Source organism: Hemiscyllium ocellatum, chromosome 25 (genome assembly GCF_020745735.1).
Source record: "Hemiscyllium ocellatum isolate sHemOce1 chromosome 25, sHemOce1.pat.X.cur, whole genome shotgun sequence".
In the NCBI taxonomy this organism is placed as follows: Eukaryota; Metazoa; Chordata; class Chondrichthyes; order Orectolobiformes; family Hemiscylliidae; genus Hemiscyllium; species Hemiscyllium ocellatum.
Window position 1 is genome coordinate 53,745,630 of NC_083425.1, and position 26,912 is coordinate 53,772,541.

The following is a 26,912-nucleotide window of genomic DNA, read 5'->3' on the forward strand; positions in this document are numbered from 1 at the left end:
TGCTGCATATTGTGAAAGCAAATCTTAGCAGGACTTATACACTTAATGGTAAGGTCCTAGGGAGTGTTGCTGAACAAAGAGACCTTGGAGTGCAGGTTCATAGCTCCTTGAGTCGCAGGTGGATAGGTTAGTGAAGAAGGTGTTTAGTATGCTTTATTTTATTGGTGAGAGTATTGAGTACAGGGGTTGGGAGGTCATGTTGCAGCTGTTCAGGACATTGGTTAGGCCACTGTTGGAATATTGCATGCAATTCTGGTCTCCTTCCTATTGGGAAGATGTTGTAAAACTTGAAAGGGTTCAGATAAGATTTACAAGGATGTTGCCAGGGTTGGAGGATTTGAGCTATAGGGAGAGGCTGAACAGGCTGGGGCTGTTTTCCCTGGAGCATCGGAGGCTGAGGGGTGACCTTATAGAGGTTTACAGAATTATGAGGGGCATAGAAAGGATAAATTGACAAAGTCTTTTCCCTGGGGTCAGGGAGTCCAGAACTAGAGGGCATAGGTTTAGGGTGAGAGGGGAAAGATATAAAAGAGGGGCACCTTTTTCACACAGAGGGTGGTACGTGTATGGAATGAGCTGCCAGAGGATGTGGTGGAGGCTGGTACAATTGCAACATTTAAGAGGCATTTGGATGGGTATATGAATAGGAAGGGTTTCGAGGGATATGGGCCGGGTGCTGGCAGGTGGGACTAGATTGGGTTAGGATATCTGGTCGGCATTGACGGGTTGGACCGAAGGGTCTGTTTCCATGCTGTACATCTCTATGACTATGACATTGTCCAGGTACTTTTGCTCAGCTTCTCTTAGTTCCTGGCTGCTACAGTATGTTCCGGCTCGTTTAAATAATGTTCTGATGCGGTTCCTTTTTTGGGTAACGGGACGGTTGCCCCTCTAGTTGAGCATCTGGTCAAGTGCGTGTGGCTTTCCTGTAGACACTGGTCTGCAACTCTCTATTGACTTTGCATTCTACTGTTTAGGAAGGGGAGTCTGTTATTGTTCTCTCCCTCTTTAGTGAACGTTTTGTAGTTACCTGATGAAGGAGCAGCACTGTGAACGCTAATACTTCCAAATAAGCCAATTAGATGATAACTTGGTGCTGTGTGATTTTGAACTTTATACCAGTAACAATGTTGTTTCTGTGTTTGTGGGTTTCTTCTAATTTGTTATATTTCATGATGATAAAGGTGTCACCCACATTGTGGGCCCAAAGATTGGGCTGGATTTTGGGAAGGGCTGTTCATTCAAATCTCTGCACAACTTTCTCTGCTAAAAGTTCTGATATTGATGATCACAGAGGCATCCCATTGATTTGTTTGATGATCTTGTCATTGAACATAAAGTGGATTATAGATAGGTCTACTAGTTTGAGGATGTTGTCCTTGCTGATGGAGTTGGTGCTGTCAGGTGTGCGTGAGCTTGGTTCGCCTCGCAGTGAGGCCAGTGTTTCTTTGGTGAGGGTGATGTTTGTTAGTGTGATTAGGGATGTCATGTCAAAGGAAACTATGACCTTGTCATCGTCCTCTACCTTCTTGTCTTTGATGATGTGAAATAATTCCTGGGTCAAGTGAATGGAATGGGTTGTATCTGCCAGGTGTTTCAGTTTGCGTTGCAATTCCTTTGCTAGTCTATATGCTGGTGTGTCACGAAGTGAGACTATGGGCCTCATATTTATGTATCTTTGGTAAGCAAAGACATGCATAGGAATTCCAGAGGCCTGGCATTCAAAGCCAAATTCCATCAATTATTATTTTTCATTTCTAGATTTTTTTTCTTCCTCCCCTTTAGAAAGTATTCCATTAATTTTCCAACCATAAATTAGATTAGATTAGATTAGATTACTTAGTGTGGAAACAGGCCCTTTGGCCCAACAAGTCCACACCGACCCGCCGAAGCGCCACCCACCCATACCCCTACATTTTTACCCCTTACTTAACACTACGGGCAATTTAGCATGGCCAATTCACCTGACCCACACATCTTTGTGACTGCGGGAGGAAACCGGAGCACCCGGAGGAAACCCACGCAGACACGGGGAGAACGTGCAAACTCCACACAGTCAGTCGCCTGAGGCAGGAATTGAACCCAGGTCCCTGGCGCTGTGAGGCAGCAGCGCTAACCACTGTGCCACCGTGCCGCTTAAGGTTTACTATTGGCTTTATAATTCCTCCAACATGTTCTATCCCTTCTCTTAAATACAGGAACAACTTGAGCTACTTGCCAACCTTCTGCAACACAACTTTGTCAAATTAATTATTAAATATGAATGCTAATTCCTCTACTCTCTCATCTCTAGATGTTTCCAAAATATGAGCATGCAATTCACCTGGATCAAAGCATTATTCCTGTTTGTGTTTGTTTCATTTACTTCCCTTAATTGTAAATGAATTTATGTCCTTGCTCTTCTCATTATTCAATGTTATGCTCCCATTGGTAAATACCAAAGTGAATTATTTATGTAATATCTCATCACCTGTGGTGCTACCCTGACTATCTCTAATGGTCCCATTCTCATCACGGTCTTTTCTCATTGACATACCTATGAAATATTTTAATATTTTGTTTTCTGCTCCCTGATCATTTCCTTCCATTATTCCTCAGTGCTTTCTGAATTGTTTTTATACTTATTCCCTAATCTCTTTCTTTCCTCTCTTATTCTGCACCACTTTGTTCTCTGTGGACATCATGTTTGCCTCTTTCTTAAACCACAATTGTTACCTTTTGACAGGATTCATACATTGAGTCACCATTAGAAACAGAACCAAAGTAGTCTATTCAACCCTCGAGCCTGATCCGCCATTCAATAAGATCATGGCTGAGCCAACATCCCTCACATCCACTTGCCTGCCTTTTCCCATAACGTTTAATTCCTCAACTACCTCAGCCTTAAATATATACAAATGAGAAAGTGTATAAGGTATGAGCAGGTAGGGAAAGAGTTAAGTTTATGGTTGCGGGACAAAGGCTCAGTTAATATGACTTTGACCAGATAAGAACTCGCAGTAAACAATGAGGTGCTGGAGGCAAGCGTAATGGTTAAAGAGGTGAAAACCATCCATTGTATAATGCCAGATGGCTTAATGTTTACTGTTGATGCTTGCTGATAGTAAAAGTCACCCAATCAATATAGATGTTGCCTTATTTGGATGCTACTCTCTGAGTGACTACATAATTCTTTAAGAATCTGCTTTGAAGAGAAAACTAAGAACTCATGTCTTTGTGTACATGGGCAATTACTCTCTCTCCAGGGCTCAGAATAAAGATGAAGAAGGTAGAGCCACACTGTGTCTCTGAGTATTTCCTTCGACAGATATGGAAACAGGACAACACAAGGATTCTGCCCTCACAGCTCTCTGGACAAGGAGTTCCAAGGACTGACAATCGTTGAGAAGAAATTCCTCCTCATCTCAGTCTTAAATTGACATCTTTTATTCTGAGACTATGCCCTCTGGCCCTAGACATGAGAGGAAATATCCTCTCAGCATTTACCTGTCAATCCCCCTAAGAATCCAATATGGTTCAATGAAATCATCTCTCATTCTTTTAACCTTCAGCAAGTAGAGTCTTTGCTCATAAAACAATCCCTCCAGACCAAGGATCACCCTAGAGAACCTTCTCTGAACTGCCTTTAATGAAACAATATCTTTCTTTAAATAAGGGGACCAAACCTGCTTCACAGTACTTTTATTGTGGTCTCAACAGCACCTAACACAGTTGCAGAAAGACTTCCCCACTCTTACGCTCCAACCCCCGTATAATAAGGCCAACATTCCTGTTGCACCGTGTGTGCTACTCTTCTATGTTTCATGCACAAGTCCCCCCAAGTCCCTTTTTGATGCAGCCTTTGCAATTTTTTTCCATTTAAATAATTCTGTTCTTTTGTTCTCCCTTACAAATTCTAATTTTCCTACATTATACTCCATTTGCCAACTTCTTGTCCACTCACTTAACCCATCAACATCTCTCTGCAAACCGTATTCCTCCCACAGCTTGCCTAATTATTTTTGTGTCATCTGCAAATTTGGCTACAGTAATTTGCATCCTTTCTCCAAGTCTATTGTACATTATATAACCTCTGTATCCATGATATCACAAATTCACCTATCCACACTAAAAACACGAAACATCTGGGGTGGCACGGTGGCTCAGTGGCTAGCACTGCTGCCTCACAGCACCAGGGACCCAGATTCGATTCCAGCCTCGGGCAACTGTCTGTGTGGAGTTTGCAAATTCTCACCGTGTCTGCGTGGGTTTCCTCCGGGTGCTCCGGCTTTCTCCCACAGTCCAAAGATGTGCAGGTCAGGTGAATTGGCCATAGTGTTAGGTTCATTAGTTAGAGGGAAATGGGTCTGGGGTGGGGTGGGTTACTCTACAGAGGGTTGGTGTGGACTTGTTGGGCCAAAGGGCCTGTTTTTACACTGTAAGGAATCTAATCTAATAAGAATACCTATGTTTGGCTTCTACTCATCAACTACAGCTCTGCCTTCAACAGTATAATCCCAACCAAACTAATCTATAAACTCTGAAACAGAGGTGTCAGCTCAGTCCTCTAGAACTGGATCTTCAGCATCCTGACCCATAGACCGCAAGATAAACAACAGCACCTCCTCCACGATAATCCTCAACATCAGCAAGGATTCAGCCCCTTACTGTACTCCCCGTACACCCATGATTGAGGGGCCAAATTTCATCTTAACACCATCTATAAGTTCACTGACAACATCATGGTTGTATGCCAGGTATCAAACAACGAGGAGTCAGAATACAGAAAGGAGATTGCACCATGACATCAAGCATTCTAAGATAACACTCTCTCTCTCTCTCTCTCTCAATGTCGGAAAAACTAAAGAGCTGATCATCAACTACAGGAAGAAAGGAGGAGGACATGCCCCCTATCTGCATCAATGGAGCTGAAGTGGAAAGGGTCGAGAGTGTCAAGTTCCTGGGAGTGACAATAATCAACAATCTGTCCTGGACCACCTACAGAGGCTAAGAAAATTCAGCATGACCACAAGCATCCTCACCAATATTTACAGATGCGCCACAGTAAATATTCTATCTGGACACATCATGGCTTGGTATAGCTCCTGCTCTGCCCAGAATCATAAGAAAGTACAGAAAGTTGTGAACACAGCCCAGACCTTCACACAAAACAACCTGCCATCCAGTGACTCTACCTAAACTTCTTAATGCTGCGGAAAGGTAGCCAACATCAGAGACCCCTCCCATCCCAGTTATAATCTCTTCCAACCTCTTTCTGGGTGTTGGGATGATTGCTTCTGTAATTCAGTATTTGGTCCATATGTATTGTTTTCCAGTAGACATTGGTTTGAAGTTCCCCATTGGCTGTTTGCTCAACTGAGACATCTAGGAATGTCAACATCCACAGGAAAACAACACATACGGACCAAATACTGAACTACAGAAGCAATATTGCCAACACCCACAAACAAAGCTGCATTCAAGCATTAGTTCAATAAGCCACCACACTGCAGCACAGAGGAACTGTGAAGAGCAGAGGAAAATCACCTATACAGCCTACTCAAAAAGAACGGGTACCAAATGAACACAGTTCGCCTATTTCTCAGCAACAAACCCAAACAAGCAGACGGTACCCGTCCAGAAATCTTAGCCACTCTCCCCTCCATTAAAGACATCTCAGAAATGACTGCCAGGCTACTCAGACCCCTTGGCATCACTGTAGCCCACAAACCCACCAACACACTAAAACAGCAGCTAACGAACTTGAAAGACCCTATACAGACAAGCAAAACAAATGTCGTTTACAAAATACTTTGCAAGAACTGTAACAAACATTACATTGGACAAACAGGCAGAAAATTAGCCCCCAGGATACATGAACATCAACTAGCCACAAAAAGACATGACCCCCTCTCACTAGTACCTTTACATACAGATGAGGAAGGACACCACTTTGACTTGACAACACATCCATCCTAGGACAAGCCCAACAGAGACATGCACAAAAATTCTGAGAAGCATGGCATTCTAACCGGAACTCTACCAACAAACACATCGAACTGAAACCCATTACCATTCTCTGAGAAAAAGAGTAGAAAATGACATCACCATAAGAAATGGCATCATTAACCCCAAAAAACCTAAACACATAAATAGAAAGCAGGTTATAACACCACTGCTTCACCGGAGGCTCACTGATGATGTTATCTTGTATGGTGATGAAACATCTGAAAACAAACCTTCCAGCTCAATGAGCAAACTTACATTCAGAACCTCAACCTGAGCTACAAATTTTCTCAAAACTCGCTACCAGCAATTAATGTACATCCATTACTTTTCTTGAACTGAGTGGCTTGGCCAGTTAAGAGCAAACACATTGCTGTGTATCTGGATTCACATGTAGGTCAGCTTAGGTAGGGATGTCAGATTTTCCTACTCTACAAAACATTATTCAATCACAGCAAGACCTTACAAATACAAGAATGAGATGCTAGTCAGTTAATCTGCTTTTGGTGATGCTGGCTGAGTGAAGTGAAAGAAATCCAAGTTCCTTTCCAAATGCTGTAGTCATCTTTTACATTCATTGTCAGTTCAATTTCCCCACAACAATTTTAGTCTGACTAATGTGTAATTCCCTGGTTTTTCTCTTTCACCCTGCTTAAAAAACAGAGTGACATTGTGTTGGGGCCATAATTATTTGCAATAGATATGAATGACTTGGCTGATAAAAGTGCACGTACTATAGCCATGTTGGTGGATGAACAAAAGTGGGTGAGAAAGTGAGTGTTTTTGCTTTTAAATCTTATGTAAACACTAGCTGCACCTCCCACAGCACAGTATGCCCTTAATGCTCTCTAGATTCAGTACTCAATCTCTGGAGCTATGACTTGAGCCCAAAGTCATTGAGAGCTTCAGTGATCATCATCCCCTGAAGCAAAAAGTGGTGGTGCACTTTAAGGCCATAAGATGTCGGAGTATAAGTGGACTATTCAGCCCATCAAGTCTTCTCTGCCATTCAGTGAGTTCATAGCTGACCTGATAACATTCACCTCTACTTTCCTATCTTTTCCCTACAATCCTGGTTTGCCTTACTGATTTGGAAAATGATCTAAGTGTTGAAAATATTTAACAACACAGCCTTGGCATCCTTCTGATGTAAATAATTCCAAACATTCACTACTGTCTGAGTAAAGAAATTCCTCCTCATCTTTATCTTAATGTGCAACTCCTTATTCTGAGATATGACCTCTGGTCCTAAAGTCTTACACAAGGGGAAGCAACTTCTGCATATGTCCTGTCAAATCCCCTAAGATTCTTGTATATTTCAATAAGGTCACCCCTCATTCTTCAGGGCTAACCTACTCGACCTCTCCTCACATGACAGTCACTCCATACCTGGTATTGAATCTTCTGTGGACTGCCTGCAATGCCAGTATGCCTTTCCTTAGATAAAGACTCCCAAACTGTCCACTGAATTCCATCTTGGTCTGACTAGTTTTAGCAAACCCGCTCTACTTTTATACTCTATTTCCTTTATCTTCCCTATTACTCACTGCACTTGGGTGATTTGTGATTCACGGGTGAGGACTCCCAAACTCTTCTGTGTTGTAGGTTTCTAAGGATTTCTCCAATTAAAAAGCATTCAGTTCCTTTATTCTTCTTTCCAAAGTATATAATCTCATATCTTCCCATATTATATTCTATCTGCCAAGATTTACCCACTTCCTTAACCTGTCTATATCTTCCTATAAATCCTGTGTCATCCTCAACACTTGCTTTCCCAACCACTTTCTGTTTATCCACAAACATGGCTATAGAACATTAATTTTTTTCAGTCAAGTCCTTAATATCTATTGTAAGTAATCATAGCTCCAACACGGTCACTCAGCTTAAGAAAAGCAAACAAGGAAAACCAGGGAATTACAGACCAGTAAGACCAAAACTATTGTGTGGAAATGTTTGGAGTCTATAATCAAGGATGGAACAAATGAACACCTTGAAAGTTTCCAGTTCATCAAGGACAGCCAGCATGGATTCATGACAGGTAGGTCATGCCTGACAAACCTCATTGAATGTTTTTAAAGAGGTGACTAAGGCAGTGAACAGGGGAATGTTGTTTATCAGATGCCTCTCGAAGTCTGTATAAAGTCCCAAATAAGACACAGTTAACTAAGGCAGAAGCCCACTGAACGGAGGGCAAATTACTGACACGGCTGAGAAATTGGTTGAGTGGCATGTGACAGAAGTAGTCAAATTGGCACCATGTGACCAGTGATGTCCCAAAAAGATCTGTATTAGAGCTTCAGTTGCTCATATTATTCATTAACAATGTGGATAATGGCATAGAAAGTCATATAACCAAATTTGCTGATGCCACAAAGTCAGGCAGCATTTTAGACAGTGTAGATGAAAGCATAAAATTGCAAAGAGATATGGATAGGCTGAGTGAAAGGGCAAATCTGTGGCAAATGAAGTTCAATGTAACCAAGTGTGAGGCTGTCCATTTTGGACCAAAAAAAGGGATAGAACAGGGTACTTTCCAGATGGTATGAAGTTAATGCAATTAATGTCCAAAGAGACTTGGGGGTTCAGGTATGTAGATCCTCAAAATGTCACAAACAGCTGCAGAAAATAATTAAGAAAGTTAATAAATGTTGGTCTTTATATTTGGAGTATAGGGACACAGAGATATGCTGCAGTTATACAAAATACTGCTTAGAGCCCACTTGGGGTGCTTTGAGCAGATGTGGGCACTACACCTGAGGAAGGATATATTGGCCTTGGACTACAAAGTAGATTTACAATAATGATACCTGCACTTTAGGATTAAGTTATGATTATACAAATTAGGCCTGTTTTCTCTAGAATTTAGCAGTTTTGGGGCAATCTGACTGAAGTCTTCAAAATATTAACAGGAAAAGAGAAGGTAGCTAATTTATTTGTACTGGTTAGAGATTCTAGCATTGGGGGCATTGTCTGTGAATTAGGCCAGACTGTTCAGAATAAATATTAGGAAGCACTTCTGTACACAAAGGGTGGACAATGTTTGGAACGCGCTTCTCCAAACACCAATAGATGTAACATCAGTTGTTAATTTTAAATCCGAGATGGATATATTTTTGTTAGACAAATATATCTATCTCAGATTTAAAATTAACTGATGCAACATCTATTGGTGTTTGTGGAAGCGTGTTCCAAATATTTACCGCCTTTTGTGTACAGAAATAGTCAAAGGCTGGTATATGGAGTGAGGGCACAAATTAGCCATGGTCTCAATGAATGATGGAAACAGGATCAAGGGGCTGAATGGCCTAATCCTGTTCCTATGTTCGGATGTACTAGCCTCTGGGACACTCCACTAGTTGCAGATTGCTATCCTGAAATTGCCCCCTTTATCCCAACTTTCCCTTTTCTACTAGTTAGGCAATCCTTTATCCATGCTGATATATGGTATCTTATCAAACATCTCCTGAAAATCTAAATATATTCCATCTCTTGCTTCCCTTTTTACCTCCTCAAAGAACTCTAGTAAATTTGTCAGGCATGATTTCCCCTTCCTGAAACCGTGATTACTCTGCTTGATTTGTTCAAACAAACAATACACGTTTATTACAATATCCTCACCTGACACATATGTGTTTACATTTTGAAATAAATCATTTTCGAGAGATGGCCACCCCAGCGAGATTTAGTATTTATTGTCCATCTATAGTTTATTGCTGTGAAATGGCTTTTTAGAGGGCACTTAAGAACCAAATATATTGGTGTAGGTCTGGAGTTGCTTTCGAGCCAGACTGTGTAAAACTTGCATTCTCTGGATTATTCATTTAGACATCTGGATTGATGATTTTGAATGATAATCAGATGGCTGCAGCTGAAAATGCGCTGCTGGAAAAGCACAGCAGGTCAGGCAGCATCCAAGGAACAGGAGATTCAACGTTTCGGGTAGAAGCCCTTCTTCAGGAATGGCTCCAATCAGATGGCTGCAGGATTGAATGTTACCTCCAAGTACAATGGGACCTTGATCAGAGGGTAAATAGGGAGGAAGCATCACACAGTGACTAGGAATGGGACATTTAGCTGATTTTCTTCCCCACTCTCAGAGTCAGAGATGTACAGCAATGGAAACAGACCCTTTGGTCCAACTCATCCATGCTGAATAGATATCTGAAATTAATTTAGCCCCATATGCCAGCATTTGGCCTGTTCTTATTTATGTACCCAAGCAGTTGCCTTTTAAATGTTGTAATTGAACCAGCCTCCACCACCTCTTTTGGCCGATCGTTCCATACATACACCACCCTGTGTGAAAAAGTAGCCCCTTAGGTCCCTTTCAATTCTTTCCCCTCTCACTTTAAACCTATGCCCTCTAGTTTTGGACTCCACTACCCTGGGGGAAAAAAGCCTTGACTAATCACCCTATGCATGCCCTTCACCCCTCAGCCTCCAATTCTCCAGGGAAAATAGTCCCAGCCATTTCAGCATCTCCCTATAGCTCAAACACTGGCAATATTTTTATAAATGTTTTCTGAACCCTTTCAAGTTTAACAACATCTTTCCTAGAGCAAAACTTAAAGCTGTATTCCAAATGTGTCCAAATCCAAATATAACCAATGTCCTGCACTGCTGCAACATGACCTCCCAACTCTAATATTCAATGCACTGACCAATGAAAGCAAGTGTACCAAATGTCAACTTCACCACCCTGTCTACCTGCAACTCCACTTTCAAAGAACTATGAACCTGCACTCCAAGGCCACTTTGTTCAGCAGCACTCCTCAGGATGGGCGGCACGGTGGCACAGTGGTTAGCACTGCTGTCTCACAGCGCCTGAGACCCGGGTTCAATACCCGACTCAGGCGACTGACTGTGTGGAGTTTGCACGTTCTCCCCGTGTCTGCGTGGGTTTCCTCCGGGTGCTCCGGTTTCCTCCCACAGTCCAAAGATGTAGTCAGGTGAATTGGCCATGCTAAATTGCCCATAGTGTTAGATAAGGGGTAAACGTAGGGGTATGGGTGGGTTGCACTTCGGCGGGTCGGTGTGGACTTGTTGGGCTGAAGGGCCTGTTTCCACACTGTGAGTAATCTAATCTAAAGACCTTACCATTAAGTATATAAGTCGACCCCAATTAGCTTTTCCAAACTGCAGCACGTCAAATTTATCTAAATTAAACTCCATTTGCCACTCCTCAGCCTATTTACCCTCTGATCAAGGTCCCATTGTACTTCGCTGTCCACTACACCACCAATTTTGGTGTCATCTCCAAACTTACTATTCATACCTCCTATATTTACATCCAAAATATTTATACAAAATGAAAAAAAAGCACTGAACCCAGAACCAATCCTTGTAGCACACCAACGGTCATAGGCCTCCAGTCTGAAAACCAACCGTCTACCACGACCCTATCTCCCACCTTCAAGTTAACTTTGCATCCAAATGACCAGATTTCCCTGTATTCCACGTGATCTAACCTTGCTAACTAGTCTACCATGCAGAACCTTGTCAAATGCCTTGCTGAAGTCTTTATACAAAATATCCACCACACTGCTTTCCTCAATCTTCTTCTTTTAAAAAAAAACTCAATCAAGTTAGTGAGAAATGATTTCCCACATACAAAGCCATGTTGCCTATCCCTAATCAGTCCTTGCCTTTCCAAACACATTACATGTAAATCCTGTCCCTCAGAATCCCCTCCCAACAACTTAGCCATCACTGATGACAAGCTCATTGGTCTATTGTTCCCTGACTTTCACCTTACCATCTTTCTTAAACAATGGCACCACATTAGCCAACCTCCAGTCTTCTGGCACCTCACCCATTGTTATCGATGATACAAATATCTCAGCAAGGTGCCCAGTAATCACTTCCTTGGCCTCCCACAAAGTTCTAGGGTACACATCAATTTGCGGCAGTACAGTACATTAGTTAGGCCACTTTTGGAATATGGTGTGCAATTCTGGTCTCCCTCCTATAGGAATGATGTTGTAAAACTTGAAAAGGTTCAGAAAAGATTACAAGGATGTTGACAGGGTTGGAGAGTTTGAGCTGAATGAGACAGGCAGAATAGACTGGGACTGTTTTCCATGGACCATCAGAGGGATAACCTTATAGAGGCTTATAAAATCATGAGGGGCACGGATAGAGTAAACAGTTAAGGTATTTTCACTGGGATAGGGGAGTCCAGAACTAGAAGGCATAGGTTTCGGGTGAGAGGGGAAACACCTAAAAGTGACCTAAGGGCAACGTTTTCATGCAGAGGGTGGTGTGTGTATGGAATGAGCTACCAGAGGAAGTGGTGGAGGCTGGTACAATTATGATATTTAAAAGGTATCTGGATGGGTATATGAATAGGAGGGGTTTAGAGGGATATGGGACAACTGCTGGTAAATGGGACTAGATTACTTTAGGATATCTGGTTGGCACGAGTTGGACCGGTCTGTTTCTATGCTTGTACATCTCTATGACTCTATGACATGACCAGGTTTTGGGGATTTATCCACCTTTAAGCATTTTAAGACATCCAGCACCACCTCCTCTATAATATGGACACTTTTCAACATATCACTATATATTTCGCCAAGTTCAATGCCTTCCATATCCTTCTCCACAGTAAATACTGATGCAAAACACGTGTTTAGTATCTCACCCATCATTTGGGGTTCCACATATATGTGGCCTTGCTAATTTTTAAGGGGCCCCATTCTCTCCTTAGTTATTCTTTTGCCTTTAATGTATTTGTAGAATCTCTGTGGATTCTTCTTAACTCTATTCGCCAGGGCTGTTTCATATCCCCTTTTTGCCCTCCTGATTTCCCTTGAGTATACTCCTACTCCCCTAGCACAGGGTTCAATTCAAATGCAAAGATTCTGTCACATCAGAGCATGGACCTGAATTCGAACCAGAGCCTTGCAAGTTTTTAATGTTCAGAACCACAGTGGCCATATTAGCAATGATTTTTTGATCTAATTTTTCACTCACCAACCACATCTGCCATTTCGGCATTACCCGAGTTTTTCCATGTGTGGGTCGTTTGTGCAGAAGCAGCCTGTTTGCGTGCATTCTCCCATAGAAATGGGGAGCTGCAAGTACAAAATACAGAAAAGAGCAATAGATAAAGCCTTCCACTGAACATGGTACATGAGAACTTACACTTGTCAAACCATAGTGAGGAAAGAGGGAGCTGAGGCCCTTGATGGGTTAAGAATAGAGAGAAGGTATTAGCAAGATAATAAGTCATCAGGATTGGAGGAGATGCATCAATGAATACTAAGAGAAGGCAGGCTGGATCTAGTTACTCTCTTTGGGTGCTGCCAGAGGACTGAAGAACTGCAAATGGAATATGGATAAGCTCAGCAGCTACAGGTCAACTTGTTTAACCTTGGTAGTGGAAAAGCTTTTAGAAGTGATAATTTGAGAGAAAATTCAGTCGGATTAATGAAGGAAGATTTGTACAGTGGTGCTAAGGGAAAATTATATTTAAATACTTGCTTGAGTTATTTGATGAGATAGTGAATAGCAATTGATGTGATGCATCAGACCTTTCAAAATACATCAGATAAAATCCCACACTATATAGCTGTAAGCAAAGTTAGAGCTCAGAATAATAGGGACAGTAGCATCATAGATATGATTTTTTTTCACTCAGTGGAACTTGGCTGCCACTGGCAGGCCAGCACTTATTGCCTGTCCCTAGGTGCCCTTGAGAAGGCGGTGGTGAACTGTTTTCATGAACAACTGTAGTCCATGTGCTGTGGGTAGACCCACAATGCCCTTAAAGAGGTAATTCCAGGCATCTGATCCAGAGTCACTGAAGGAATGGCAATATATTTCCAAGGCAGAATAGTGATTGGCTTGGAGGAGAACTTGCAGATAGTGCTGTTCCATGTATCTGCTATCCTGTGCTTCTAGATAGAAGTGGTCATGGGTTTGAAAAGTGCTGGCTAAGGATCTTTGGTGAACTTCTGTAGTTAGAAAACAACACTGCTGCTACTGAACACTGGTGGTGGAGGGAGTGCAAGTGGTGCCAGTCAAGTGGGGTGCTTTGTCAATGAGTGTTGTTGGAGCTGCTGGAGTGTTGTATCCATCACACGTTTTGTGGATGATGGACAAACTCTGGGGAGTCAGGAGGTGAATTGTTTGTCGCATGCAACCTGGTGTTGTAGCCTTGTTTATGTGGCAAGTCCAGTTTAATTTCTGATCAATGGTAACCTTAAGGATGTTGATAGTCAGGGATTTAGGGACAGTAACACCATTGAATGTCAAGGACATTGGTTAGATTGTCACTTATTGGAGATGGACATTCCCCGCATTTGTGTGGTCGAATATTACTTGCTATTTCTCAGCCCAAGTCTAGATATTGTCCAGGTCTTGTTGTATTTCGACATTGGCTGTTTCAGTATCTAAGTTATCAAAAATGGTGCTGAATATTGCACAATCAGCAAATATCCTCACGTCTGACCTTATAATGGAGGGAAGGTCATTGATGAAGCAGTTGAAGATGGTGGTGCCAAGAACACTACTCTGAAGAACTCCAACAGAGATGCCCTGGAGTTAAGTCAACTGACCTCCAACCACAATGACCATAAGACATAAGAGCAGAAATTAGGCCATTTAGCCCACCGAGTCTGCTCTGCCATTCAATCATGGCTGAAACATTTCTCAACCGTAATCTCCTACTTTCTCCGCATAACCGATCCTCATCTATCCATAACAACTCCTCAATAACCTATCTATCTCAGTCTAAAATATACTCAATGACCTGGCCTCCACAGCCTTCACAAGTAATTCCATCTTCCTACATGCCAGATATGATTCTAGCCAACGGAGCGTTTGCCATTTGATTCCAGTTTTGGTAGGGCTCCTTGATGAACACTTGGGTTAAATGCAGCTTTGATATCAAGAGCTGTCACTCTCAGCTCACGTCTGGAATTTAGCTCTTTTCTGCATGTTTGAACCAAGGTTGTAATGAGGTCAGGAGCTGAGTGGCTGTGGCAGAACCCAAACTGGGCATCACTGAGCAGGTTATTGCTGAGCAAATGTTGCTTGGTAACACTGTTGATGACATCTTCTATCACTTTACTGATGATGGAGAACAGGTTGATGGGGATTGGTTAAGTGAAAGTAAGTAGAGAATGTTTGTTTTTTTTAGATTGAAGAAAGGCTTATAGTGATGTTCCCCAGCGCTGTGTTAAAATCACTACTCTTCTAGATATATATTGATGACCTAAATTTTACTGTACAGGACATGATTTTAAAATTTGGGAGTGACATTAAACTTGTCAGTATCAAACTATGAAAGAGATAGGATGTGAATGGGTTGCAGAATAAAGAGGCAAATGACAGAAGAAATTTAATTCAGAGATATCTGAAATGATTACTTTGAGAGAAACAAGATAAATTAGTGGGTACGATTTTAAAACAGCAGAGATACCAAGGTACAAAGGTACTCAAATCATTGAAAGTGGCAGAGCAGGTTAGGAAAGCAGTTTAAGCATATGGAATCTTGGACGTTGGAAACAGTGGCAGAGTTCTAATGCATGGAAATCATGATAAAATAGTGATTTGTTGTTGCCTCCAGTTATGGATTTAACACATTATGGAGAATGTGAAGACATTAGAGACGGTGCAGAAAGGTTCATAAAATGGTTCCAGAAATGAGAAACATAAGTTTTCTGGATAGTTTGGAGAAGGTGAGAGAAAAGAAGGTTGAGTGATTGAAATGGTCAAAATCATGAGGGTCTGGACAAAGTAAATTTTGAAAAACTATTCTCACTGTTGGGAGGACGAGAATCAAAGCACATTAAATGGTAAAAATATCAATGACAACGTGAGGTAAAACCTTTTTTACGCTTTAGAAGCTGGAACATATTGCCATCTGGTATGGTATAAACAATTTCAATCATGGCTTTCAAAGCAGAATTGGATCTTATCTGAAGTGGAAATACATGCAGTGCCACAGGAAAAGGCAGAGGAGTGATATCAAGTAGTAGGCTGAATGGCCCCTTCCATGCTCTAATAATTTGTCCATGATTGTACAGTAACTGGCTATAAATAACAGACACACAACTGTAACTGGTTCAATACTGCACCAGTGTACGAAAAGCCTGAGGAAGACATTATTTTAAATCTTTCTTCTCCATTATTTCATACCATTGTTTCCAAGAATAAAGTGTCAAGCCGCTCTGAAGATGTTCCACCTACCTGGTGCCCCTAGGTTCCCCAGGATTACTCTCAGTTGCAGGTTCCTTCGCTGTGGCGATAATGGACTGCTCATGTGCACCAGGTGATCCACTCTTTTGACTACAAGGAAACATTTCAATAGCTCAATAGGGACAGGAAATCTGGCACTTATCACAAGTATACAGGAGCGAGCGTTAGATACTTACTAACAGGCAGGAAAAGCCTGCTTTGGTAGGAAGTCCCATCGAACATATTACTAGGAGCATAAGACATTGGAACAGAAGTAGCTAGGCCATTTGGACCATCAGGTCTGCTCCACCACTCAATGAGATCTTGGCTGATCTGTTAACACTCAACTCCACTTTGATGCCTTTTCCCCGTGACCCTAGATTCCCTGACTGATTACAAATTTAACTATCGGACTTGAGCATACTTAAATGATCCAGCCTTGATAAGCCTTCTGCTGCAAAGAATTCCACAGATTCACTACCTTAGATTAGATTAGATTACTTAGTGTGGAAACAGGCCCTTCGGCCCAACAAGTCCACACCGACCCGCCGAAGCGCAACCCACCCATTCCCCTACATTTACCCCTTTATCTAACACTACGGGCAATTTAGCATGGCCAATTCACCTAACCTGCACATCTTTGGACTGTGGGAGGAAACCGGAGCACCCGGAGGAAACCCACGCAGACATGGGGAGAATGTGCAAACTCCACACAGTCAGTCACCTGAGTTGGGAATTGAACCATCATCATACTCTCAGAGAAGAAATTGCTCCTCATCGTTGTCTTAATCTCAAGCAGAGGGTTGCCAATTTATGACCTCATTTTCTCATTTTATGCTCCATCTGCCAAGTTTTTTCATCATTAATGACAACTTTCCAGTTATCCCAAGTCAAATAATGAATTGTGGGTGACACGGTGGCACAGTGGTTAGCACTGCTGCCTCTTAGCGCCTGAGACCCAGGTTCAATTCCCACCTCAGGGAACTGTGTGGAGTTTGCACGTTCTCCCAGTGTCTGCGTGGGTTTCCTCCGGGTGCTCCGCTTTCCTCCCACAGTCCAAAGATGTGCAGGTCAGGTGAATTGGCCATGCTAAATTGCCTGTGGTGTTAGGTAAGGGGCAAATGTAGGGATATGGGTGGGTTGCACTTCGGCGGGTTGGTGTGGACTTGTTGGGCCGAAGGGCCTGTTTCCACACTAAGTAATCTAATCTAAATGAAGAGAGACCAGTGAAACTGGGCCTGTATTCCGCAGAGCTTTGAACAACGACTGCTGATTTCATTAAAAACATACTAAATACTTATAAGCATAGACAGGGTAAACTCAGGCAAAATGTTTTCCCTGGTTTGGATGAGAAGTTATTTCACTCAACAATTCCAGAATCTTTGTAACTTGCTTCACAAGATGACTGTGGAAGTATATTTAGTATATTTAGAGACTGACAAAATGTCCAAATACCAATTACTTAAAGCATGTGGGGAAAAAGGCATTGAAATGTATAATCAGCCATCGTAGAATCCTTACAAGGCAGAGAGAGACTATTTGGCCCATCGAGCCTGCATCAACCCTCTGAAGAGCACCCACCCAGACTCAGCACCCCACCAAATCCTTGTATTTACTATGGTTAATCCATATACCCTGAATGCCACTAGGCAATTTAGCATGGCCAATCTACCCAACCTGCACATCTTTGGACTATGGGAAGAAACCAGAGCACCTGGCAGAAACCCATGCAGTCATGGGGAGAATGGAAAAACTTCATACAAACTGTTGCCCAAGACTGGAATGGAACCCAGGTCCCTGGTGCTGGGAAGCAACAGTGCTGACCACTGATCCATCATCATACTGAATTGCAGACTAGGCTTGATGGGCTGAATGACTCAATCCTGTTCCTATGTTCTAAGCCAGGTCCTTACCATGAGTTCGTCACCACATCAATTTCATTACTTGATGCCAAGGCATGGAATTCTGTGGTTTGAGACTTCTTTCGAGCTAATGCCTCCTTTAGCCAATCACCTTCTTCTGCACCAGCGAAGTCTGTTTTTGATGTGGATGGTGCAGATGTGACCAGTGTCTTGTCATTCGGTTTTGATGCGGATGGGGGACGATCGGCTGAGTAAGGTCTCTTGCTGTGGTTCTGGCTGGCTGGAAGGTTTGAATCGGACTTTGCTTTGTACAACATTCCTTTCTGTTCATCTTTGATTGGCATTTGATTATCTAGATCAGGAGTTACATCATCTTTCAGCCCCAGCCAATCGGCAGCCCCTTTGTTTCCACGGGCCGATGTCGGAGTCATCGGTGTCGGTGTGGTCTCTTTGGGCTTCTGATCAACGATCGAGTTTCGATCGCCCTCAGGGCTAAATCTGCAGGAGAAAGATTAGTTCAAAAGGAAGCAAAATCAGTCAAACACACCACAGTCGTTGCAAGAAAAATCACAGCACAATGCAACTTCATTATAAAACACTGACTCTGCCAAACCAAATGATGTTGTGTGCAGCAGCAATGAGATTCTTCCTCACATGAAGGAAGGAAAGAGGTTGTGGTATTAATCAAGAACAAGGCTTGACATGAGATGCAAGCAGGAGTTGATCTTATGACAACCATTTCAACTGACATGTATTAGAAGTACAGGGTCTCAAGTGATGTTATCCCTCTTCATTCATGTCTGAATGAATGGCCCTGGTTTTAAACTGGCTGAAACAAGTTTCAACACAGCAAACGATTGTCCGGAACTTGCTGCAAGCCCAGCCAATTTTTGTTTAATTAGAATTAGAATCCCTACGGTGTGGAAACAGGTCTTTCAGCCCAACAAGTCCACACGGACTCTCTGAAGAGTAATCCACCCAGATTCATTCCCCTACCTTATATTTATCCCTGACGAATGCACCTAGCCTACACATCCCTGAACAGAGTGGGCAATTTAGCATGGCCAATTCACCTAAACCGCAAAATCACTGGAGCTGTGAGGCAGTAGTGCTAACAATCAGACACAATGCCGCCCACTAGCTCACAGTAACAAACTGATGCAGAATGGCAAAATAGTGCTCTTATTTTGGCAGGAACAATAAACACCCTTTCTGGGTTCTCAGAAAAAATGAGGTACCTCACTGACTGACGCCTGGACTGACGATCCTCTGGGGTAGTGGCCACAGTGGGCTGATAGGAACCAAAGGTGAAGTCATCTAATAAGTCTTCTTTTTCTAAGCAAGAACCAAAAAGATAATCAATCACTAACAGCCATCCAATTAAAAGTCACTGCCCAGCACTTCACATTCAACTGGAGTTTCTCCCCACTTCTTTTATACATTTTCTCTTCTAGTAATAACTCAGTTATAAAAACTCCCAGCAGAAGACTTTTCAGGGTAACTAGGATGGACCTTACCTTCATAATCTGGAGACAAATCACAAAGGTAGCTGAAGAGCAAATTATACTGAAATGAAGCAACAAATGTGACATTTTCCATTTGTACATTGCACATATGGACTTCCAAAAGGAACTTGATAAAGTATTAGGCTTGTTCACAAAATTAAAGGTAAAAGGCACGGATACAAAATTAGTTTACAGTGAAAACAGGAAATTGCTGCTTCGGGGTCTGAGGTTCCCTAAAATTCATTCTTGAGTTGCTGGATCTGTTTGAATTAGCACAGTGATAGTGACAACATGAAGGTGGGACTTTGTCTTTACAAGGACTGTGTAGTGGTCATTCTTACCAAGGAGGAGAAAGTGAGAACTGCAGATGCTAGAGACCACAGTTGAGAGTGTGGTGCTGGAAAAGCACAGCAAGTCAGACAGCATCCAAGGAGCTGGAGAATCGGCATTTCAGGCATAAGCCCTTCATCACTCTCAACTCATTCTTACCAATACTGGCATGGACAGATGCATCTGCAGCCAGCAGATTGGTGAAGCTGAGGTCAAATATGTCCTTCCTTCTTGTTGGTTTCTTCTCCACCTACCACAGAATCATTATAACTATATCCTTTAGGACCCTATCAGTTTGATCAGTAGTATTGCTGCCAAGCCAATCTCAGTAGTAGACAATGAAATCCGCTACTCAAATTACATTCTGTGCCTTAGTCATCCTCAGTGCTACTTCCAAGTGTTGTTCAACATGGAGGAGTACTGATTCATCAGCCAAGGGAGGATGGCACATGATAATCAGCAGGAGTTGTCCTTGTTCATGTTTAATCTGGTACCATGAGACTTCATGGGGTCTGGAGTCAATGTTGAGGACTCCCAAAGCAACTCCCTCCCAACTGTATACTGTTGTGGTACCACCTCTGCTGGATCTGCTGCGGGGGCAGGATGTATTCAGAGATGACAATGGTGGTATCCAGCACATTGCCTGCAAGGTATGACTCCATGAGTTTGACTATAACAGGCTGTTGTTTGCCTAGTCAGCGAGATAACTCTCCCAAGTTTGGCAGTAGTCCCCAGGTGTTAGTAAGGAGGACTTTGCAGGGCTGATAGGGCTGTTTCTGTTGTTGTCTTATCTGGTGTATAGTTGATGCCAGGTGATACGCCTGGTTTCATTCCTTTTTGAGGCTTTATGGTGATTGATACAACTGAGCGGCTTGCTAGGTCTTTTGCTGTGGATTGAGAGTCACATGTAGGTCAAGCCAGATGAGGATGACAGATTTCCTTCCCTGGAGGACATTAGTGAATCAGATGGGTTTTTTCAACAATCAGCGATGGTTTTATGCTCATCAGTAAACGGTTAATACCAGATATCTTATTGAATTTAAATTCCACCATCTGCTGTGGCAGAATTCAAACCCAGGTCCCCAGAACATTCGTTGAATTTCTGGATCAATAACATATCACATGGCCAATGCCTCCCCCATCTTCTCAATTAAGCTCATAAGAAAGTGCTTCAAAAAGGCTTCAATTTTACTAAATCACACTGAGCATATTGTATGTGCTGTGGATGCACAAACTGTGACCAGGATTACCTTGTGTTTTTTTGTATTTTGCATCTAGTTTAAATTCTTTTCTTTCTCCAGTTGTAGGTCGCTCAAGTAGTTTCTTAGCTGTTCCTCTCCCCAATAGTTCATCCATCTTCGAGCGAGCAGGACGGGGTGTCTCACTAACAAAGAAAAGACACAAGTGAAATCAAAGGACACAGGCTAAACAAAACTCAGTAGAATCCTGTACTACAATAGCATATACTTGACATATTTGGTCACTTATAGACATAAGAACTAAGAGCAAAAGTAGGCCATTCAACCTTTGAGTCAGATTTTAGTGGGCGGAGTCTTGTTGCAACAGTAGATGTCTCCATGGTGAGATCAGAGGTGAGCTGGACTTTCACCCAGAGATGGGACAAGTGACCGCAGGCAATCACTCAGTGGCCAGCCAATTAGCCACGCATAGATGAGGGGTCCAGCCAATTGTGCAATGAGGCAAGGAGGCGGGGGGGGGGGGGGGGGGGGGGGGGGGGGGGGGCTGAAGATCTGGTCAGCACACATTGTCTGCAAGCTACCTACATGTGAGAGGAGGCTCTTGAACTGGAGCTGCTGCCACCCCATACAGGCGTGGATGCCAATCACCTACTGTCACTACATTCAAAGAGGGCACTGGTCCCACACGAGCAGCCCCATGATGCCTCCTTGTAGGTTTTCCCTCAGGCCAGCCACAAACAGCAGGTGCTCTTTCCACTACATTAACATGAGCAACCCTCCCATCAATGAGATTCCCCTCCCCTCAGTCCTAACCTACAAACCATCATTCTCTATTACTATCACCTTTGACTTGCCTCAAGTTACCCGCTGATTCTCCCAACCTCACCACTGACCTGCTCTCCCTCACTCTTGCCTGAACTACCTTTGGTACAGATTGACCCTCTACTATCTTGTTCCTTTCTCTGGACCTCTCACAATCCTTCCCAGGTCCACAGCGAGTCAATTCTCCTCCCATGGTCAGACATGTACAACCCTTCTGGACAGTTGCTACCTGAACTTATTGTAACAGTTCAGCCTCCTATTCCCTGGAACAAAGTTCTCCATTAAAGTAAAAGCAACTCCTATTTGCTCTAAATCCACCAGGAAAACTACTTTTTCCTTGATGTACACCAATTTTACCCACCTGTGAATCTGAAAGTATACATTTCTCATTTTCTGTCAATTCAATCATAAAGGCTCAATTTAAACTAATGGCCATGCATTTCAATGAGTAGACATGACACACTGTTAAAATGGATTCTCCTGACTGAGTGCTATTGGGAATCATGAGAGTCTTTAATCGGCCACCATTTTACTTCCCAACTTTCATCCCATCATCAGGAAGCTGCAGTCTCATGTTCTGCACAATTAAGTGATCCCATTATCTTGTTTTCTGCTCTACGAACTTCATTAGATTCTGTCCAGTATAGCTCTGACCTCAGAGTTAAAAGACTTATGACAATGTATGACCACTTCTAGATTTAAGTACGTAATCTAGGCCAACAGTCCATTACAGCAGCAGAGGACTGCTCCTCCCACAGAGGAGCTGTCTTTGAAGATATGGTAAATAAAGGCATTGACTCAGGTAACCATGAACTTAAAAGCATAATTAAACCAGGAATGCTGACATAACTGTCTCAAATTCATTACAATAATTCACAGGGAAAGTGTCACTCACACTTTTAACAGATATTCAGCTGGATTTCATCAGAGGTGGAGTGGGACTTAAAATTATCCCTGCCAACTGGTCCACCATTCCTCAGCTCCCGCCCACTTCCAGCCACAGCTGCAGAGATGAAGGAGATCCCTGCTGCAGGGTAGATGACCAATAGCTTGTTAAGGGCTTAGTTGAGGCGAGTTCAAGGAGGCCCACAGGGATGCCGCAGTTATCTGAATTGTAGTCTGTCATTAATAAGGTCCTGCCCCACACTATTTAAACAATCAGGTCCACCCCAGCATACACTTACTCCTCCAGGTTTTGCTCTGCCTTGAGTATTTTTGGACTATCACCAAATCCAAGTGCATCAATAAAGTCATCGCCTTCATCATCAAAGAACAATTCATCCTTCTTCTTTGATGTGGTTACAGCTGAAACAGAAGCAGAACTGGAGGGCACTGAGGGAAATAAACACAAATACTCACAGGAGTAGAAGAAAATTGAGAACGATAAACTTTCTAAACTCTCTGATCCCTTGGACCAAGCTCACCTGTAGCCAATACTGGAAATTCTTTCAAAGCAACCCCTCATTGCTTTACCAGCCCACAACAATACTGCATTAAACAATCCCAGATTAGTAAAACTAGCACACTCAAAAACTGTGTGCCAATCTAATACTTTAGGTGTGGCGGTCATTATGGCCCTGGGTGACAAGTCAACTAACGGAAGAAGTTGCATTTATATAGTACAAGGGTCTTCACAGCCAAATGTGGCTTTTGAAAATGTTAGGAAATCAGCCAACCATTTTGCAGATGGCAAGCTGCCTATGAGAGATGACCAATTAATCTTCTGTTAGTGTGGAGTTTGTACATTCTCCCAGTGTCTGTGTGGGTTTCCTCCAGGTGCTCTGGTTTCCTCCCACAATCCAAAGTTGTGCAGATAAAAGCAAATTACTGCGGATGCTGGAACTGAAACCAAAAGAGAAAATGCTGGAAAATCTCAGCAGGTCTGGCAGCATCTGTAAGCTCTTTTCTCTCCTTACAAATGCTGCCAGACCTGCTGAGATTTTCCAGCATTTTCTCCTTTGGCCAAAGATGTGCAGGTTAGGTGAATTGGTCATGCTAAACTGCCCATAGTCAGGATGAATATGGGGAATGGGTCTGGGTGGGTTACTCTTCAGAGGGTCAGTATGGACTTGTTGGGCCGAAGGGCCTGTTTCCAAACTGTAGGGAATCTAATATAATCTCACACTGCTTGAGAATAAATATTGGTAACGACACCAAAAGAACATCTCTTCTTCAAATAATGTCATTAGATCTTTAACATCTTTAATATCAAATCTTCTTTCAAATTGAAGTCTCATTCTTCACCCTGGTTACATAAAAAAAACAGGAGACCTTAAAGGAGAAACTATGGCACAATATGAATATTATTAAGGTTTGAAACAGCAATCAGCAATGTCTGATCTTATATCTAGATAAAGAAGAAAACACATGAATGGAAGATGGCATTACAAATGGAAAGTTATTGACTTAACAGTCACAACTTGCTTTCCATCACTCTTCTGTCCTGCCTAAAACTGATTAGCAACCAGACCCACGGATATACAGCACATCCCAGATCAGCATCAATTCCAAACCAAGGGATGCACAAACTACATCAAGTTTTGCTTCGAGGCCCTTCTGGCAGATTATCAGATCTTTTCAGAACCTAACCTTATGCTTTCAAGCCACTCCTTACAACTGGTCTATTTAGTCACCCACCGTAATGCCTCCTTTCTTTGACAGTCACTTTTTGATTAATAAGGCTCCTGTGAAATTATGAAATTGTGTTATATGGTGTAATTAATTATTCTACTAAGTGCAACTTGTTGCTGGATCATCAGAGGGACCAGATCATGGAAGACCTTCGCTGTTCCAACTTGTTCACGCTGCCTAGTTTTCACAATTTAAACTAGTCCAAATGCCTGCGTTTTGTCCATATCTCTCCATACCTCCATCCCTCCATGTACTTATCTAAATGTTTCAAAGCCCATTCCAGACACTCACCACCTTGTGAAAAAATTGCCCCAGGACCCTTTTATATCTCTCTCCTCCCATTTTAAACATACAACCTCTAGTTTTAGATTCCCCTACCATGTGGAAAAGCTGTTGGCTATCTACCTTACCTATATCTTTCATGATTTTATAGATCTCTGCAAGGTCACCCCACAGTCTCCTATACTCCAGGGAAAAAAAAGTCCCAGCCTATCCAGCTTCTCCTCATAACTTAAACTTTCCAGTCCAGGTAGCATCCTGGTAAATCTTTCTAGTTTAATAATATCCTTTCTACAGTAAAAGGGTGAAGGAGCATTGAAATTAATATGGAGGCTCTATGACCATTTCCCTGTTTTGGGGATATGGGGATCACATTTTGTGAAAGGTTCATCGATAAAAGGGATGAAAACACGCACCGAGAGCAAGCCTTAAAATGTACAATCTGAACGGCCATCTAAAAAGCAAAAAGTACTAATCAGGGAATGGATTTCCCAGACAAAGAATCAGGTGAAAGGCCTGGCTGCAGATTAGATCCCATTTATTACCTAGAAATTAAAATTTCCTTTGGGACGAAATTGCAAACTAAATTATATCAGTTACTTGTTAGCCAACTTGATGGTCAACCAAGTACTATCTGAATCTCCCAGACGAGGGAAGAGTACCATGGACGTCTAGGAAAATAAAATTTAATCTACTCATAAATGAAAGTGTTCACTGTACACATATCGTACCATGTAGAAGACTGAACATTCAATGGTACAAATGTCTCAAAAGTCACAATCCTCCAAATCGGTGAATTCTCATTTTGACAAAATGGAAAATACTAAACGTTTTCATCAGGGCACCATTTGTCAATACCTTTTTCCTCTTTCTGTGGCTGCAGATCAAACTTTAAAGGGCTATGTTTCTGTCCTGACACCACCACTTTTTTTAGTTTCTTTGGCTCATCTTCTTCATCTGTTAAAATCCCTGCTAACGGATCGTCTATATCTTGAAAAGAGACAGGAGCACTACGTAAAGAGAAACATTTATTGCAACAATACCCATAGAAAGATTCAAAAAATGCATTCATGGAATCGCTTGAAAAAGCCTTTGGCATCTGGCTGGGGCTGCACTGGTTACCAAAGCACAGAGTGCAGGATAAGGAGATTTGTAGGGAACAGACAATAGAAGCATAGGAACAACACTAAATGTCTCAATGTTCATAATCTAGACTACATCTCTGATGACAATATTAAAATTCAGTTTTAATTTTGTTCCCCAGATAGCTGTAACATAGAAGGAAAATAATTAAATGTAAAATAATTTGGCAATTTCATTTATTTAAAAATATTCAGAAGAAATAGCCATGCAACAACACACTAAGAGACAAATAGTTTACATTCTAAGAGATGGGAAGTAGAAGTATTGTACAAAGCTATCCCAAGTACAGAGCTGAAAATGTGTTGCTGGAAAAGTGCAGCAGGTCAGGCAGCATTGAAGGAGCAGGAGAATCGACGTTTTGGGTATAAGCCCTTCATCAGGAATTCCTGATTCCTGATGAAGGGCTTATGCCCGAAACGTCGATTCTCCTGCTCCTTGGATGCTGCCTGACCTGCTGCACTTTTCCAGCAATAAATTTTCAGCTCTGATCTCCAGCATCTGCAGATCTCACTTTCTCCTATACCCAAGTACAGCCTGCTTCTGATCATGCAGTCATTTTTATTTTGTTCACCCCAAAATTGGAATGATCAGATTACCATTTTCACACTATCAGCTCGGAATAGAAGAAACCTCTTGAAGAGCTGAGACTAAACTTTGTGGAATTGATTAAGGTTTCAGAGAGAGAATTTGCGACGGAAAACCACAAAGCTGGTTTCAGTCTGGGAGGAAGTGCAGCTTCTAAGCATTCCAGTGCAACAAGAACAACAAGGAAAACGCAGGCCTCTTCTTCAGTATTCTGTTTACCTTGTTTTGTTGTTTCTGAACCAACATCCTCCTCATCTGAAGTTTTGTGCGGAAAAAAACATGCAAAAAAAATTTTATTTTGGTGAAGAATGGTCACTTCCAACTGAGGTCAACAAGGTCCCCACCACACTTCCTGAGAAAAAATATCTAATACACAATCATATTCA

General features: G+C 42.2%; 1 protein-coding gene and 1 long non-coding RNA gene across 13 annotated transcripts in view; one reads left to right on the forward strand and one right to left on the reverse strand.

Annotated features, from left to right (window-relative positions):
- LOC132827690 (uncharacterized) overlaps positions 1 to 26,912 on the forward strand; it is a 93,492-nt gene that overhangs the window by 62,606 nt on the left and 3,974 nt on the right. Inside the window, exon 4 of one of the 2 annotated variants that reach the window (XR_009646028.1) lies at positions 4,847 to 5,356. The exons of the other annotated variant lie outside the window; for it this stretch is intronic. This is a non-coding gene — a long non-coding RNA (uncharacterized LOC132827690). Of the gene's footprint in view, positions 1 to 4,846; positions 5,357 to 26,912 lie in introns of those variants that run through there. 2 annotated transcript variants of the gene reach the window in all.
- Positions 1 to 26,912, reverse strand: part of LOC132827687 (fas-binding factor 1 homolog) — a 113,265-nt gene that overhangs the window by 51,213 nt on the left and 35,140 nt on the right. For 8 of the 11 annotated variants that reach the window (XM_060844345.1, XM_060844350.1, XM_060844346.1 and 5 more), the window contains 8 exons: positions 26,746 to 26,781; positions 25,657 to 25,788; positions 23,073 to 23,220; positions 21,118 to 21,251; positions 19,271 to 19,367; positions 18,084 to 18,530; positions 16,183 to 16,281; positions 12,961 to 13,061 (listed from right to left, as the gene is read on the reverse strand). In XM_060844345.1, coding sequence (XP_060700328.1) covers positions 12,961 to 13,061; positions 16,183 to 16,281; positions 18,084 to 18,530; positions 19,271 to 19,367; positions 21,118 to 21,251; positions 23,073 to 23,220; positions 25,657 to 25,788; positions 26,746 to 26,781 — 1,194 coding nt within the window. The remainder of the gene's footprint in view (positions 1 to 12,960; positions 13,062 to 16,182; positions 16,282 to 18,083; positions 18,531 to 19,270; positions 19,368 to 21,117; positions 21,252 to 23,072; positions 23,221 to 25,656; positions 25,789 to 26,745; positions 26,782 to 26,912) is intronic. The other 3 variants (XM_060844352.1, XM_060844353.1, XM_060844354.1) reach the window with 3 other exon arrangements.